At 41.6% G+C, this 15,433-nt stretch overlaps 1 protein-coding gene across 1 annotated transcript in view; it reads right to left on the reverse strand.

The window, feature by feature from the left end:
- Atg14 (autophagy related 14) overlaps positions 1–15,433 on the reverse strand; it is a 35,540-nt gene that overhangs the window by 3,761 nt on the left and 16,346 nt on the right. Inside the window, exons 4-9 of the mRNA XM_048362045.1 lie at positions 12,487–12,568; positions 9,098–9,335; positions 6,236–6,465; positions 4,635–4,752; positions 3,750–3,840; positions 3,585–3,670 (exon numbers count right to left, since the gene is read on the reverse strand). Coding sequence (XP_048218002.1) covers positions 3,585–3,670; positions 3,750–3,840; positions 4,635–4,752; positions 6,236–6,465; positions 9,098–9,335; positions 12,487–12,568 — 845 coding nt within the window. The remainder of the gene's footprint in view (positions 1–3,584; positions 3,671–3,749; positions 3,841–4,634; positions 4,753–6,235; positions 6,466–9,097; positions 9,336–12,486; positions 12,569–15,433) is intronic.

Below are 15,433 nucleotides of genomic sequence, written 5' to 3' on the forward strand. Positions count from 1 at the left end.
GCCAAAGTTCTTCTTGGCTGTTAGAATAAAAGGGCCTCTACTGGCCTCAAGTGCACCTCACCGATGAGCAGCTTCTGGACCACTCAAGGACCTCTCAGTCTTCTGGAATGGCAAGAATCCATGTCTAGGCACTGTTTTTCAGACATGAAGTAAATGGGAAGATGTACAAGGCTTCTCTTCTGGAAAACCTAGCTCTCCCAATGAACAGTTTACATTTTCAAGAGCCCCGGAAGCAGGACTCGCCAGTTCTTTAGGCCTCAGCCTTCCCATAGGCCATCATTCTGAAAAGCCTGGAGGGAGCAGGGCTCTTCCCTTCAAGCTTTCTACCAAACTATTGAACACTGCAGCCCACTCCATAGGTCTGTGAGCCCTGTTTCTGTTATGTTGCTTTTTTCTCCTTTTCCTTGGTTTACTGCAAAGCCATCTTGTCAGATCCTCACCAGCTAGCTCCACTCCCTAATAGGCTCCTTGCCCACCCATCTCAGGAGGAGGGCCATTAACTCACTTCTGTTCCCTGCACTCCTGGCATGCACGAAACACTGGGTTCAATTCCTCAGCACCACATAAACAAAAAAGGCTGGAAGTGGCTGTGGCCCAAGTGGTAGAGTGCTAGCCTTGAGCAGAGAGGCTTAGGGACAGTGCCCAGGTCCTGAGTTCAAGCCCTAGGACTGGCAAAAAAAAAAAAAAAAAAAAAAAAGAAAGAAAAAGAAAAAAGAAAACTAAGCAAATGAAGATGGAAGATTAAAGCAGCAGGTTTTTTTTGTTTTTTTGTTTTTTACAGTTTGGGTTCCTTTCTGAGAGACCACATGAGACCCTTGCAGAGGTCCCTGGGTCTTCCTCCACCCAGTGCCTCTCTCCCTCTCATTATTTCTAGCACACCCCAAGCTAGAGACTGCACACACAACCTGTGAGAGAATTCTCTCTCCCTTAATGGCCTGGGATATAATATTGTTTCCCCAGGTCAGTATGATGGAGTGTCTTCGGGAACCACACAGAGGAAAACCACAAAGCCTTCACCTGCGTGTGAAGATCCTTACGAGGGGCAAATAGACACAGTGCAGCCAGGTGCATATCATGAGATGCCTGCCCAGGCAATATTCCCCAGTGCAGAGCCCATGTGCAGAGCCAGATGACATCAGAAAAACCCAAAGTCAAAGTACTATTAAAGGGGAGAGAGCAAATCAGGCAATGTGGCACATAAATCCCAGTTAATACAAAAGTGGAGGAAGCATTGCCAATTCATGGCCAGCCCAGGAAAAGTTAGAGAACTTACCTCAAAAACAAAATACAAAAGGGCTAGAAGAGTGGTTCAAGTAGTAGAGTGGCCTTCCTAGCCTGAAGTCCTGGATTTGATCTCTGGTACCATAAAGGTGAGGGAGTAGGAGTGTATTTTGGGTTTAAAGAACATATGCTGACAGAGAGACTGATTGGAATATAATGCACATGTGCATGAAAAGTCACAGTGGAACCCCCACTTGTATAATATAAACAAAAACAGGTAATTAAAATAGGGCATTTATGAAGTTTGCTGAAAATCACAAGTGTGGGTAGCAGGTTTAAGATCAATGTTTATTAAATTTGCTGAGGTTGATAACTACTGTGATTAAGAAAACACTTTTAGGAAATATATACCAGGGTATTTAGGAGTAGAGTCAAAAATTATGTAATTTATACTCATAAGGCTCAGCAAAAAAACAATCTATGTTGACAAGTCTGTGTGTGCATTTACGGAAGGAACTGAGCTCCTGAGCCAGTGGTAAGCAAGTGGGGTGAAGTATTAACGACAAGTGAATCCTGGGGTAAAGGGTATGTCTGTCTTTTTACTATTAACTAGAATGAGATTCTAGCCGGACATGATGGCACAACTTGGGACACAGATGCAGGAGAGTCATGGCTGGAAGCTAGCCTAGGCAAAGTCTGTGTGAAGTCCTATCTTCAAAAATAAAGCTAAAAGAAGTGTGTGTGTGTGTGTGTGTGGCGGGGGGGGGGGGGCTCAAGTGGCAGAGCACTTGCTCCATTGGCAATAGTAGCCAGGAGGAGGGATTCTCAATTCTGCTCATCTGAATGGACATATGGGGTCCCACACGGTTTCTTCCGTCCCCTCTGCCTTGATTCTGACTGAAGTGGCTGTGATAAAGGTTTTGAAGCTCTACTTCCTGACCTTCAGCTCTCGAGACCACCAACCCAGATGTGAGCCACAGCCAGCTGTGTACCCTCCATCCAGCAGGGCTGACTGAGTCAAAGGGCTCCAGGACACTTCACCCTAACAAAGAAACCCAGCTCCAGTGTGCAAATGACACTGTCCCCCACGTCCCTTGGTTATTGCCCTTGCTGGCAGTGTCCCCAAGTTTCCATTTCAGAAAAATGGAAATGAGCAACTTCCATCACTTTATGTGAACCTTTGAGTTCTTGGTCTAGTTTTGTAGGTTGTCATTCTGTTATTGCTCTTGTAAGTTATAAAACCTATCATTTAAAAATTAATTTAAATTTAGTTTTGTCATCAAGGTGATGTGCAGGAGGGTTACAGATTCATATGGAAGGGAGTACATTTTTTTTTTTTTTTTGCCAGTCCTGGGGGTTGAACTCAGGACCTGAGCACTGTCCTTGGCTTCTTTTGCTCAAGGCTAGCACTCTACCACTTGAGCCACAGCACCACTTCTGGCCTTTTCTGTTTATGTGGTGCTGAGGAATGGACCCTAGGGCTTTATGCATGCTAGGCAAGCACTCTACCACTAAGCCACACTCCCAGCCTGGTACAGTACATTTCTTGTCATTCTGTTGTTTTTAACTTTGTGTCAAAGATGTGGCAGTTTTTACTAGAGATGTTCAGGTTTTACACAGTAAACTACTTTCTTGACTTTATGGTTTCTGGGTTTTGTAGCTTGCTTGGAAAATCCCTCCCTACCCTATGTCTCTAGAACACTGCCCTTTCTCTTCCTTTATAGTTTAAAAATAAAGTCTTTTGTATTGTCTGTAATTAAGTTTTCTGTATGGAAAGTGATATGGATCCAGCTCCCCCCCCCTCCCTTGAGGAGATCACATATAAAATTATTGGTCTTTGTTGGTACTGACTTCTGTTTTAAAGTCAGTGGTTTTCAAATCAGTTCATTATGTGAACTTCTAATACCTTGCTCTCTAACAAATGGTGAGCAGACTTACCTAGTGATAAAAAGCAATTTGTGAAAAACTGTTCCAGTAGGCAAAGAACACACAGACACAAAAGAAAATGTACAAGAGATAGAGCAGACACTGAGCAGGCAAGGGGAAAAGATGTGGATGATAAGAAATGGTCTTTGGTGTTCAGGGAGAGCAAGGGGCAGCTGGACCCCAAGAACACTGGGTGTTTCTACAGTACTTTAGGTGTTAGACATGTTTAAGAATAACTTTCAGGTATTATTATAAAAAGACCATAAAAGTTGAAATATGATTAGCCACTGTTTCCTTCAGCATGGAACTGTACAACTGTTGTCCTTTGTGGCAAATGTGGGACAGGGCAATACTGGAACCTCTTTGGGAAAACACAACACTCCATAGAGCAGCCACAGAAAGCAACACTTAGGAGGAAGCAGCAACCTCCAGCTTACCTGCCTAGGTGCTCGGAGCTCGAACTGACCAGATACATTAGATTCCTGAGGGTATGAAGTGGTTGTAACTGATCTAAGTTGACATGCTAGAAAAAGGAGAGATTTGATGACTACTTTCAAATATGCAACAAGTTAAAAGTTAGATCACATCACATTTTTCCATACCTGAGAAAAACAAAGGTAAAGGATATTTGTATTCAATTTCTTCACTGCTCGAGTAAATTTCTGTTTGCTGAGATTTTCTCCACAAAATTCACTGTAAGACACATGAGTTGTAAAGTTTTACTTATTCTTTTTTGAGAAATTCTATGTTAAAACATTCATCTTTTTGATGAGGGCAGTATCTGGGACAGCATGATTATGTACGTAGCACACAGCTAGTCTTGAGCTCACAATAATCTTGCCTTAGCCTACCAAGTGCTGGGATTACAGCATGCTTGCTTCCAGCTTTAGGCTCTGAGGCAGAATTCTACCTACATACTGATGAAATGTTAAGTTTAAAATGACAAGTATTTCTACTTCCTAAGTAGTCCTCCCTGTAAAATTTATTCTATAGACATCTTTGCACAATAACTGACAAAGGTGGAAAATCACTCCCTGAAGCATTAGCAAGGGGCGGGGGATGTATGCAGAGGAAAATGCAGCAAAAGAAGTTTGTTTGCAAAGATAGCTGAATTGGCAGAACAATCAGGGGGATGTATCTCTAACTTTTTTTTTTCAATTTTAAGTATTAAGGTTTTTATTAAAAACAACTTCTAATTCACTCATTTCTTATACAAGAGGACCTGAAGTATACTCTGAATATCCTCATTTTTTTCCTTGTCATCCTCTGCCCCCCCGCCCCCCAGCATGAACCCTGTGGTCTCTGGTTTCACAATCAACTGTAAGCTAGTGAATAAAAATTCATCTCTTGAAATTAATTTTAATCTTTTTGTTACACCGCTTTTGGCTTGATAATATTAAAATTCCTGGTTCTCGTCAACTGAAATCAAGAAGAGAGAATGCAATGTTGCAGTTGGTGAAGACGTCACTTCACATTGCATGACTTGCCTGTTGCACAGCTTTCTGGGGAGATTGACGTCAAGTATGTGGGACAGAATGTTGGCGAGCTGAGTGGCATAGCACAGGGCAGCACTAATTGTGTAGGCCGGGTTACTGTTCTCCATGTCTGAAAGGAAAACAACTGTCATACACGAAGTGCCTCTGCCTTCAACAAGAACAAGGTGAGCTAAGACTTGCTTTCATTTCTGTTTTTATCATTTTATTACTGATGGTAGAATTTACTTCTTTCTAGCCAGATATAAGTGGTCCATTGTTTTTGCTAAACAGAATGTAAACAAATGTATCTACACAGGTCAAACAGGCTTAAACAGACCAAATCAGAACCAACTGGACCTGATAACATACTGTCAAAACAGGTAATGCCCAACGTAAGGCAGCTGCAGTGACACCACCAGTAATACCAGCACTTGGGAGGCGGAGGCAGGACAATCTCAAGATCAAGGAAAGCCTAGGCTTCATAGCAAGAGCCTCCCCCAAATCCAAGGGTACAAGATATTGCTCTGTGGTAGAGTGCTTGTAACATGGCAAAACCTGGGTTCTATCATCAGTACCACAGAGAAAAATACACATATGTAAGTAAATGCTCTTAGGAGGCCCTTGCTGACTCCCCAATGGAAAAGTATGTGCTCAATGACTGAGTTAACAATCCTTCTCCAAGAAACTGTAGGGGGCTTAAAGGGCTAACCATTATGGTATTTTAATGTTCATCCTGGACTGCTAAAACAAATACAGTTCAAAAATTTTCAACTAATAAGAGAATTCAAGAAGGTAAACAACTTTCTTAAACAATGAGGTCTTTGTGCTAGGTTTGTCTCTCAAGTGGTAGAACTGCAGTAACACATACACCGACACACTGAGGTCTTTTTCAAGTGATGAATGGATGTATAAAATGTACTGTGCCATACAATGAAATATTACTCAACCACAAAAAAGCAAGGGATTCACAGCTATTCAGAAGGTAAAAATGGGAAGGCTGCAACTCTAGGCCCATGTCAGCAAAAAGAAAGTGAGACTTTATTTCAACAAACCCAAGTAGCCATGCCTGTACCCCGGCTGCAAGGGAGGTGACAGGGATGAGTTTGTGGTTCAGGACCAGCTCCACGCAAAAGCAAGACCCCATCTGAAAAGGTACGAAAAGCAGAGAGAACTGAACATGTGTGTGGCTCAAGAGCTTGTGCTTAAATCCCTATTCAGAAAAAAAAAGTAAAACTAGGCAACAATTTTGTACCATTTTTATTTTAGCAGTCCTACATGAACACTGAAATACCATAATGGCAAAACCCTTTAAACCTCCAAATGTGAGCCTGGTGAAAGCAGATGGAGGTGATGGCCACACATTTATGACCACTTTTTAGCTGTCCAGGAGAGATTTCTAGATGGCTGCCTGGCACTAACAGGCATGCTCCCCGAGTTTCAGCTCGAATTCATGGAATGTGTTTTAGACTATGCAGAAGTGAGGATGTACTAGATGCCAGTAAATTGTTCAGTTTTACCTTGGAAAAAAATGCATGCATGCGTACACATGTATATGTACACACACATATGCACATGTATACACAATGAGTTCTCAGAGAATATTTTGCTCTCACCAGGCCCCTGGGTTGTTTTCTTCTCTTCTACCCAATTGTAGTAGGCAGAGTAGTCCCCGTTGTTGGGGAGGCTAATCCACGGTCCTGTAATGCTAATGCTGGTGTCGCCATTGTGATCATCACAGACCCATCGACCAGAAAGGTAGGTGGTTCTCCGGGCTTCAGCAAGCTTGCTCACAGTGCTGGAGGTCATGGCGCTGTCATTCTCTGAAGATACATCTGCAGGATCTCTAAAAATCAGGAAACACAGATTTCAGGAGACAGGATGTGTAAGGGCCAACAACACTCTTGCCAGACAGGTGAGAACATTAAAAAGTTGCCCATGGGCAAAAGAACTGGAATATATGGACATGTGGTACTATCACAGATGATTATCAAACCTGTTGTGGCACAGAAGCCTACTGTGCATGGGGAATATGGCAGCCAGAGCCTGAAGTATCTGGTTCTCAGATTACATGGCTTCTGACACCTGTTTGCATGCTTAAACATCCCAGCTGGGAGCCAGTGGCTTACACCTGTAATCCTAACTTCTCAGAAGGCTGAGAAGGCAGTTCAAAGCTAGTGTGTGTGTGTGTGTGTGTGTGTGTGTGTGTGTGTGTGTGTGTGTGTGTGAGTGAGAGAGAGAGAGAGAGAGAGAGAGAGAGAGAATGTGTATGCTGGTCCTAGTGTTGAACTTAGGGCCTGGGCTCTGTCCGTGGCTCCTTTTTGCTCAAGGCTAGCTACCACTTGAGCCACAGCACCACTTCTGGCTTTCTCACAGTTTATGTGGTACCGAGGAATCGAACCCAGGGCTTCATGTATGCAAGACAAGTACTCTACCACTAGGCCACATTTCTATGAAAAAAAATCCTTTATATTTCAAAAGAGTAAAAGGTAACACTGTTTTACATTTTCAAGAATTTATTTAAGACCCAAGTCTTCCAGCTAATCTTCCAATTGAAAACTGCCCCACAGATCAAGCAGCTGGCTTCGCTTGCAGCTCATTCTCAGGAGTGCTTCCTTGAGCCAAGTTCCAGAATGCAGCAAGAGGGCTTTATGCACACTTCCTGGCTCCTTGTACAGAACATTAATAAGACATGTACTCAGGAGTCAAGATTTGATCAAGCCATTTTTACTGCTTTACTGAGGACACTAATGAAAGTCACTTACAGAAAAAAAACCTGCTAATGCACAATGGACTCTGCTTTGGTGTCCCTGCCTGCTTTGTGTCAAAGTACCAGAGGGTTTAACTACCCTGGCTTCTCAGCTTCTGGTACTAATGTCCACACAGTGCAATAGGAAGATTGTTGTGACCACAGATATCCTAAAAGGGAAGAGGCCTGGAGACAACACTTTAAGAACTTCTGAGGGGCTGGGGATGGCCTAGTGGCAAGAATGCTTGCTTCGTATACATGAGGCCCTGGGTTCAATTCCCCAGCACCACATATACAGAAAATGGCCAGAAGTGGCGCTGTGGCTCAAGTGGCAGAGTGGTAGCCTTGAGCAAAGAAGAGGCCAGGGACAGTGCTCAGGCCCTGAGTCCAAGCCCCAGGACTGGCAAAAAAAAAAAAAGAACTTCTGAATAACTTTAGTGTGGTGGAGCATGCATGTAATCCCAGCACTCAAGAGACTGAGGCAAAGGGATGCAGGTTTGAGGCTAGCTTGGACTATTCAGTGAGACTGTAATGAGCAAACTCCCAAAACAACTAGATTACAGGGTAGAACAGAAATCCCTCATGAGTAGCCAGGGCAGGTACCAAGGCCCTGAAAGGACAGAACAGTGGACAATACACTGATCTGGTTGTGTGTAAGAAAGTACTATACATGGCACTGGAAAAGCAGTGGGATGCTGGTAGCCAGACTGGGCTGAGTTTGCACTCTGTCCTACCAGTGGTTCTCAATCTCTCTTCCTTCTGCCATAACACATCACCACAACCTAACTCATAGTGGTTCACACAGATAAGTCCTAATTCTAAGCTCAACTTTTTTATTTGTTGGTCCCGGGGCTTGAACTCAGGGCCTAGGTACTGTTCCTGAGCCTCTTTGTGCTTAAGGTTAGCAGCACTCTACCACTTTGAACCACAGTGCCATTTCTGGCTTTTTCTGAATAGTTTATTGGAGATAAGAGTCTCAAAGACTTTCCTGTCCAAGCTGGCTCTGAACTGCAATCCTCAGATCTCAGCTTCCTAAGTAGCTAAGATTATGGGCATGAGCCACTGGGATCCGGCTAAGCTCAATTTCATCTCTCTCACATGCCAAGGAACAAGAAATCTTATTATAGAGATGATGTGATTATGATGAACAGCAAGGTGAGGAAACCCAGTGTTGTCCATCCAGATCCCTGAGGGTTCTTAAGACTAAAATCACAGTATTGTCTCAAAAGCAGCTACTATGATAAATGTCATTACTGGGAAGAGGCTAAGACAACACCTGATGCCCTTCATCTAAGAGACTCTAAATACGAGGTGTTTTCTTACATATTAGCTCATGATCATTCTGTATGGTAGCAATTTTTCAATCTCCACTTAAGGAAGTAAGATTTCTAAGTTCAAGATTGTGTCTCACAAAAGACAACTAATTAGTGACCTAGCTGGCTACTGTGACATGACCTAGCAAATGGTTCTCAACTGGGAGTGTGAATCAGCCAGTCATCAAGCTCTGTGACAGACTTGTCCACAGGACAGGGGGCCCCACCCCTCATCCTGGCTGCCAACCCAACTTTACGCAGAGTGTACTGTTCCCTGAAGCAGATAAGACTTAAGTTTCATTACCAGGAAAACCAATGACCCTAGAATGAGGCCAATAAATGAGGTGCTGACGCACTTAAGAAACAGCACTCGGAACCTGACCCATTCTTAGAGTGGGAAGCCTTGCTTACTGTACCTCACGCCAGTCTTTACTTCATCGATTGGGAAAATGACAGAGGTGAGCTCCAATATACGGGATCGCCGAAGTTCTGCCAGATGTTCATAATGACTTCTTAAGTCAATGGACTTTTTCTCTACCAGGTCACTAAGTCTGCGATTGTGCCTTTGAATCTTCTCCTTTTTCTCTTGGTGCCTTTGTGCTCGACTGTAAAGCTTCTGATTCTTTTCCTTGTTTTTGAGAAGGCCTTCAGAATCTAAGATAAACAAATCATATCCAAAAATGAACTGCACACAGTTTGTGTGTACTGAGGATGCTCCCCCCGCACTGACACCCCAACAAGCATCTCAGTGAGGGTCCATCTTCCAGTTCTAGCACCAGCTTACTTTCCAAAAAGCTCATTAATTTTCATAATCCCTGCTGTAGCGGCTCATGTGGATTTGTCCAAGCCATGATCAAGTCAGATTTTTCTTTTCAGGGCAGTGTCAGTCACCCCATCTGCAAGCAGAGCAGACTACGGACTCAGACATCCTTTTCTCTCTGCTGTCTCCTTACAAATGTAAAAAAATTCAATCATCTTACTGTTGTCTACTTTTGCTTCTTTGAATAAACCTAAGAGGCTGCCACAGATTGACTCTGCAACTACATATAACTTCACTATCTATGCCTTATATCTTTTTTGTAATCTTTATTTTTTCTTATTATAAAGGTGATGTACAAAGGGGTTACAGTTATGTAAGGAAAGAGTACATGTCTTTTTGCACAATGTCACCCCTTCCCTTACTCCCAGCTTTTCCCTTCTAGCCCTACTACAAGTTGTGTAGTTCATTTTCAACATAATGTGTAGTGAGTACCACATCTGCATTTGTTTACCCTCTGTCCCTCCATTTTAGGGCTATAAAATCTTAAATGAAAAGATTCTGGAGAAGCAACTTACCAAGTTCTACCATTGATAATTTTGGGCCCTTTCCTTGAATATATATTTCAATAACATAGTAAAAAAATACTACTGGGTAGCAAATCCATGAGCCTGAAACTTTAAAACTGTCTCCAATACTATGGGTGTAGTCTAGAGGGTAGGAATGAGATTGTATTTGCCTTCTAAAGAACAGAGATGGCAGGTTGCCCATCCAGAGCAGTGCTGCTGTAGCAAGGCCTGACAACCTGCAAATTGTGACTGGCCATGATGAGAGCAGTACAAACTCAGAGTAAGCCGAAACTTTTTCTTCAACATGGTAATAGGACATTGTCATGACAATCAAAGATTCTAGGATTTTCTTTCTAGAATGCTGAATGGTCTGACAACCAATATGATAACTCCAGACATTTGCTAGGGGGTAGGTCTACCTTTTTTTTTTGTTTTGGTCGATCATGGGACTTGAATTTGGCTGTTCCTGAGCTCTTTTGCTCTCAAGTTGAGTACTTTACCACTCTGAGCCACAACTACACTTCTGGTGGTTAACTGGAGTTAAGAGTCTCATTGATTCTCCTGCCTGGGCCATGATCCTCAGATCTCAGCTGCCTGAGTAGCTAGAATTACAGGCATGAGCTACCAGTGCCCAGCTAGGGTCTTAAAGAGGACTTTTTCTCCGTTTCCCACCCCCCCCGCCCCCTGCCGTCTTCCCCCTCCCTCCCTCCACTCCTCCTCTTTTGGACCATGTTGTTTTACTTTCTGTGGCTGCTTTTGTTTGGGGGTTTAGGACCTGTTCAAAATTGCAGATCAAAGCTTTAAATGTGCTTGATGGAGAAATGTGCATGCTCAGCACATTCTGCAAGTTCGGAGGGGTCACAGCTGCTGGCGGCACACCCTGGCTGAACATCATGGGAACGTGCAGAGGGAGGGTGAGCCAATGCTAAGTAAAACCCCTTGCTGCTGCTGCAGCCAAGCCTTGGGAGAACACAAGCAAAACTCCCTGGCTCCTGGAGGCCTGAGTTTCTGAGCACCTGGGGGCCTGCTTCACCAGCTTGGTCATCCTGTGCAACTCCACACGAGCACTTCATTAGGACCATTTCAAAGGAAGATCATACACCATTATATGCCACTATTAAATACTTGCTTCTGGAAGCAACCAGCAGGCAAGAAAGGAATTGCAAGATGATGACTCACTGTAAACTTAAACAATGGGCTTCAGAAATACATGTTTCTAAGATGTCAAACTTCAATTTTTTACAACTGCCTATCTTAAGTATAAGTACTTAAAGGTAATAAAAATGTGTATAGATTAAAATAGGTATGTGATTCACTAAGAAGAAGGCCAGTATTCTGTGCTTTTGGCATGAACTAATGATTATTACAAGTGACTCCCAACTGAGATTGTGCTTCCTGTTAGCTAGGGCAAATGGGAGCAAGTATTCTTCACTTTCTTTGCCATAGTGTTAGGATCAAACCAAGGGATTCTTACAAGCAAAGCACATGTCCTAAGCTGAGCTAGACCGCAGCCCTTCCTAACATTAAAACTGAGAAAGGGAGCAAGTTATCGGAGGCTGCTATAAGTGTATTTATATAAGTTCATTACACAAATATCTTACAAGGACAAAGAAAGCCAAATACAGGTTGAACATCCCTGATAAGAAAATCTGAAACCTGGGGCTGGGAATATGGCCTAGTGGCAAGAGTGCTTGCCTCCTACACATGAAGCTCTCAGTTCAATTCCCCAGCACCACATATATGGAAAACGGCCAGAAGGGGCGCTGTGGCTCAGGTGGCAGAGTGCTAGCCTTGAGCGGGAAGAAGCCAGGGATGGTGCTTAGGCCCTGAGTCCAAGGCCCAGGACTGGCCAAAAAAAAAAAAAGAAAATCTGAAACCTGAAATGCTCTAAAATCCAGAATTCTTGGAGTGTCAACATGCTACCTAAAGTAGAAAATTCCACACCTAGCCTCAAAGGTAACATGCTAAAAATACATTGTATAATTGCCTCCAGGCTATACATATACACAAATGACTTGATATCTTATGTATATGCAAATATTCCAAAGTTTTTTAAAATCCACAATCTAAGGCTCCTGGTTACAAGTAGGTCATATTTCCAACCTGGAGTTAAATTCCAAATCTCTACAGCTTCAACTTCATCTGTTTTTCACTGCCCTTCTATTTTTATTAATCTATGAGCTGGGTGCTGGTGGCTCAGACCTGTAATCCTAGCCACTTAGAAGGCTGAAATCTGAGCATCCTAGTTCAAAGTCAGCCCAGGCAGGAAAGGCTCTGAGATGCCAATCTCCGATTAACCACCAAAAAGCCAGAAGTAGAGCTGTGGCTTAAGGTGTAGAAAGCCAGCTTTAAGTGAAAAAGCTCAGGGACTGGGCTCAGGACCTGAGTTCAAACCCCAATACAGACACAAAGACACAGAAACACACACGTACACATAAGCTCTTAGTCAAGGCTGGCAGGAAGGGGGCAAATTACTTACTCTTCTTCATTTCTTCATTTCCTTTACATATTGTTTGCTTCAGCTGTTCAATCCTCATCTTGCAAGACATTATTTTCCATCTCTGAAAAAAGCAGTAAATATCATATAAATGTTGGTGTTATGATCAAGTAATATTATCTACTCAAGATCACTGCTCATTTTCATATCTACTTTAGAAAACGAGGGAAGAAAAGATTTGATAATTATGTTATAGCTTTTCTACCTATGGTAGACTCCAAAAAGAAAATGTGCTTTTTTTCTGGTTCAATGCAGTAGGTTGCTAGGAAATTAAGGAAGGAAAAGCAAAACTTTCATAGCTCTTTTCCTTGGGTTAATGAGCACAGAGAAAAACGGTGAAGGACATTCTCTAAATTGCTTTGTCCAATACTAGACATACAAGTTTAAAACTTGACTAAATTGACATAAAATTAGTTCTTGACACTACAGCTGAATGTCAACTGGTCACCATCATCCATGGTGGATACAGAACATCAGGGCCATCACAAAGTCTTACAGTGATGCTGCTCTACATTCTTCATGCTCACTGAGGACACACTTGACATCACTATCGTATCTCACTTCACAGAGTAAGCACTACTTGCACAGTAATAAAATTTCCTATACAAGTTGGTGGTTTTTGTTGCTGTTTTTTTGTTTTGCTTTGAACCAGTAGTGGGGCTCCAACTCAGGACCATGTGTTCTTGCTTGACTTTTTCTGCTCAAGGCTGGTGCTCTACTACTTGATACACCTCTACTTCTGGCTTTTTGGTGCTTAACTGGAGATAAGTGTCTCATAGATTTGTCTGCCCCCAAACTGGCTTCAAATTTCCATCTTCAGATTTCATTTTTCAGAGTAGTAATGATTATGAGTGTGAGCTACAAGTACCTAGCCAAAAGACATTTTGTTTTTGGTACATAATCAAAATTATTTTCTGAAATACCTTGAGAAATGCAAATCATGAAGTTGTCTTTGCATATTACCAGGGAATGGTAAAACCAGCCACCCCTAAAAGATGGACAGGAACAAACCTCTTAGTTTACTTAAAACATGATTATTCCTTAATGCCTCTGTAACTGTAGGTAAAGATTTAAAAGAACATTTGAACAGTGTTAATACCTGTCTTCATAGTCTGATAACATATGGTCTTCCTTTTTTTTCCACACTGAAAAAAATATCAACTAGTTGTACAAGAGGAGTTAATTTTGATAACTGTTAAATTAAATTCATTGATTAAATTAAATTTGCTGATAAAATCACTGATGGTAGGGAAGCAACCTCTCCGAGCACCAGATCTATTTAAGGACAGACGGGACGGTCTGATAGGCTTAAAAAAAAAAAACCCAAAAAATAAATAAATACCCTTACTTTCAAAAGGCATTTAAGCATCAACACTGAAATTTTTTGATAGTAGGCCACATTATAGGGGCTTTGAAAAATTTGTTACTAGAACATAGTTTTCTCATATCTACAGCATAAGCAAAATTCATTTTCATTACAAATATGGGTAACAAAAAATTATACATTCTTGTGTTTGAGAAAAAAATGTGACTGTCTGCCTGACTGCTATATATTCACTAGGGGTAATGGTTGTGTGTGCATGCCATGTGCACACACTGCGATGGGAGATGAACACAGGGCCTGGGGAATGATACAATCCCTGCAGCCCCCATATCAGCCTCCAAGGGTAATCTCTTAAAATTAAAATTTGATGAGCATGCTTTCAGATTTTTAGAGTATAAATGCCCAAGTAGAACCTTAATATAGTTTGGCCCACTTTTTGCTTTATTTTTGTTAAAAATTATTACTGACATCTTTTAGACTACATATTTAAAAACTCATCAAAAGAAATTTTACTTGACAGTAACTGCACGTATTTGTGGGCTTCCATGTGACATTTCAACACATTCTTTTTAACAGCTACACAGTACTGTGGGTTTTTATCTCTTCCTGATTGATGACCACATCACATACTACATGAATTACAATATTTGCATAAGATGCGAATAATAGTATTTTCATATTATGTAAATTGTTATGTATATTTACATATTCATTTCACCACCAGGTTGCAGATAGGTCAGCTTCTTTCACCATAAATTTCTGCATTCATGGGCATTTTCTTCAGAAGGAAAACTATTGGACAAACTGTATATGCCTTTACAATGTTTTTCTTTGTTGTTGTTGCTTATTTTGGGGGGTTTCTGACACTTTTTTCTGTATGCGTGTGCGTGTGTGTGTGTGTGTGTGTGTGTACTGGTCCTGGGGCTTGAATTCAAGGCCTGAGGGTTGTCTATGAGCTTTTTTTTTTTTGCTCAAGACTAGCACTCTACCACTTGTTCCACATCTCCACTTACAGCTTTTTGGTGGTTAAGTGGATATGCAGAGTCTCATAAACTTTCCTGTCTGGACTGGCTTCAAACTGCGATCCTCAGATATCAACCTACTGAGTAGCTAATATTACAGGGGGTGAGCTATCAGTGCCTACTGATTATGAGGTTTTGAACTCAGGCCCTGCATCGCTGAAAAAGTGCTCTACCACTTACACCTGGAAGAAGCCTTACATATACTCTATAAAAACAACCACCATCAAATTATCCCCAAATTGAATGCAATGATGGATATTTCCATCAACAAAAAATGTAAATGTTAAGTGTTATCAAACTCTTTGTTTTCAGATTCATATTCATTTTTTCCAGTTTAACTGTAAATTTTTAGCATCTTTAATACACTTTTATGTCATCTGTCAAAATGCTCAATATTCTTTCTTTTAGTATTTTATGCATTTACATTTTACATTCAATCATTAACCCATATGGAGTATGTTTTTTATTAATAATTTTTGCCAAAAAAAGTCATTCCTTTATATTCCTATGCCAACACCAAACTTCCTAATTATCCTTTATAGTTTCACTGCCTGCATATTGGTTTTGGTACTTCAGTGAAACC

This window comes from Perognathus longimembris, chromosome 14, assembly GCF_023159225.1.
Source record: "Perognathus longimembris pacificus isolate PPM17 chromosome 14, ASM2315922v1, whole genome shotgun sequence".
NCBI classification, from domain to species: domain Eukaryota; kingdom Metazoa; phylum Chordata; class Mammalia; order Rodentia; family Heteromyidae; genus Perognathus; species Perognathus longimembris.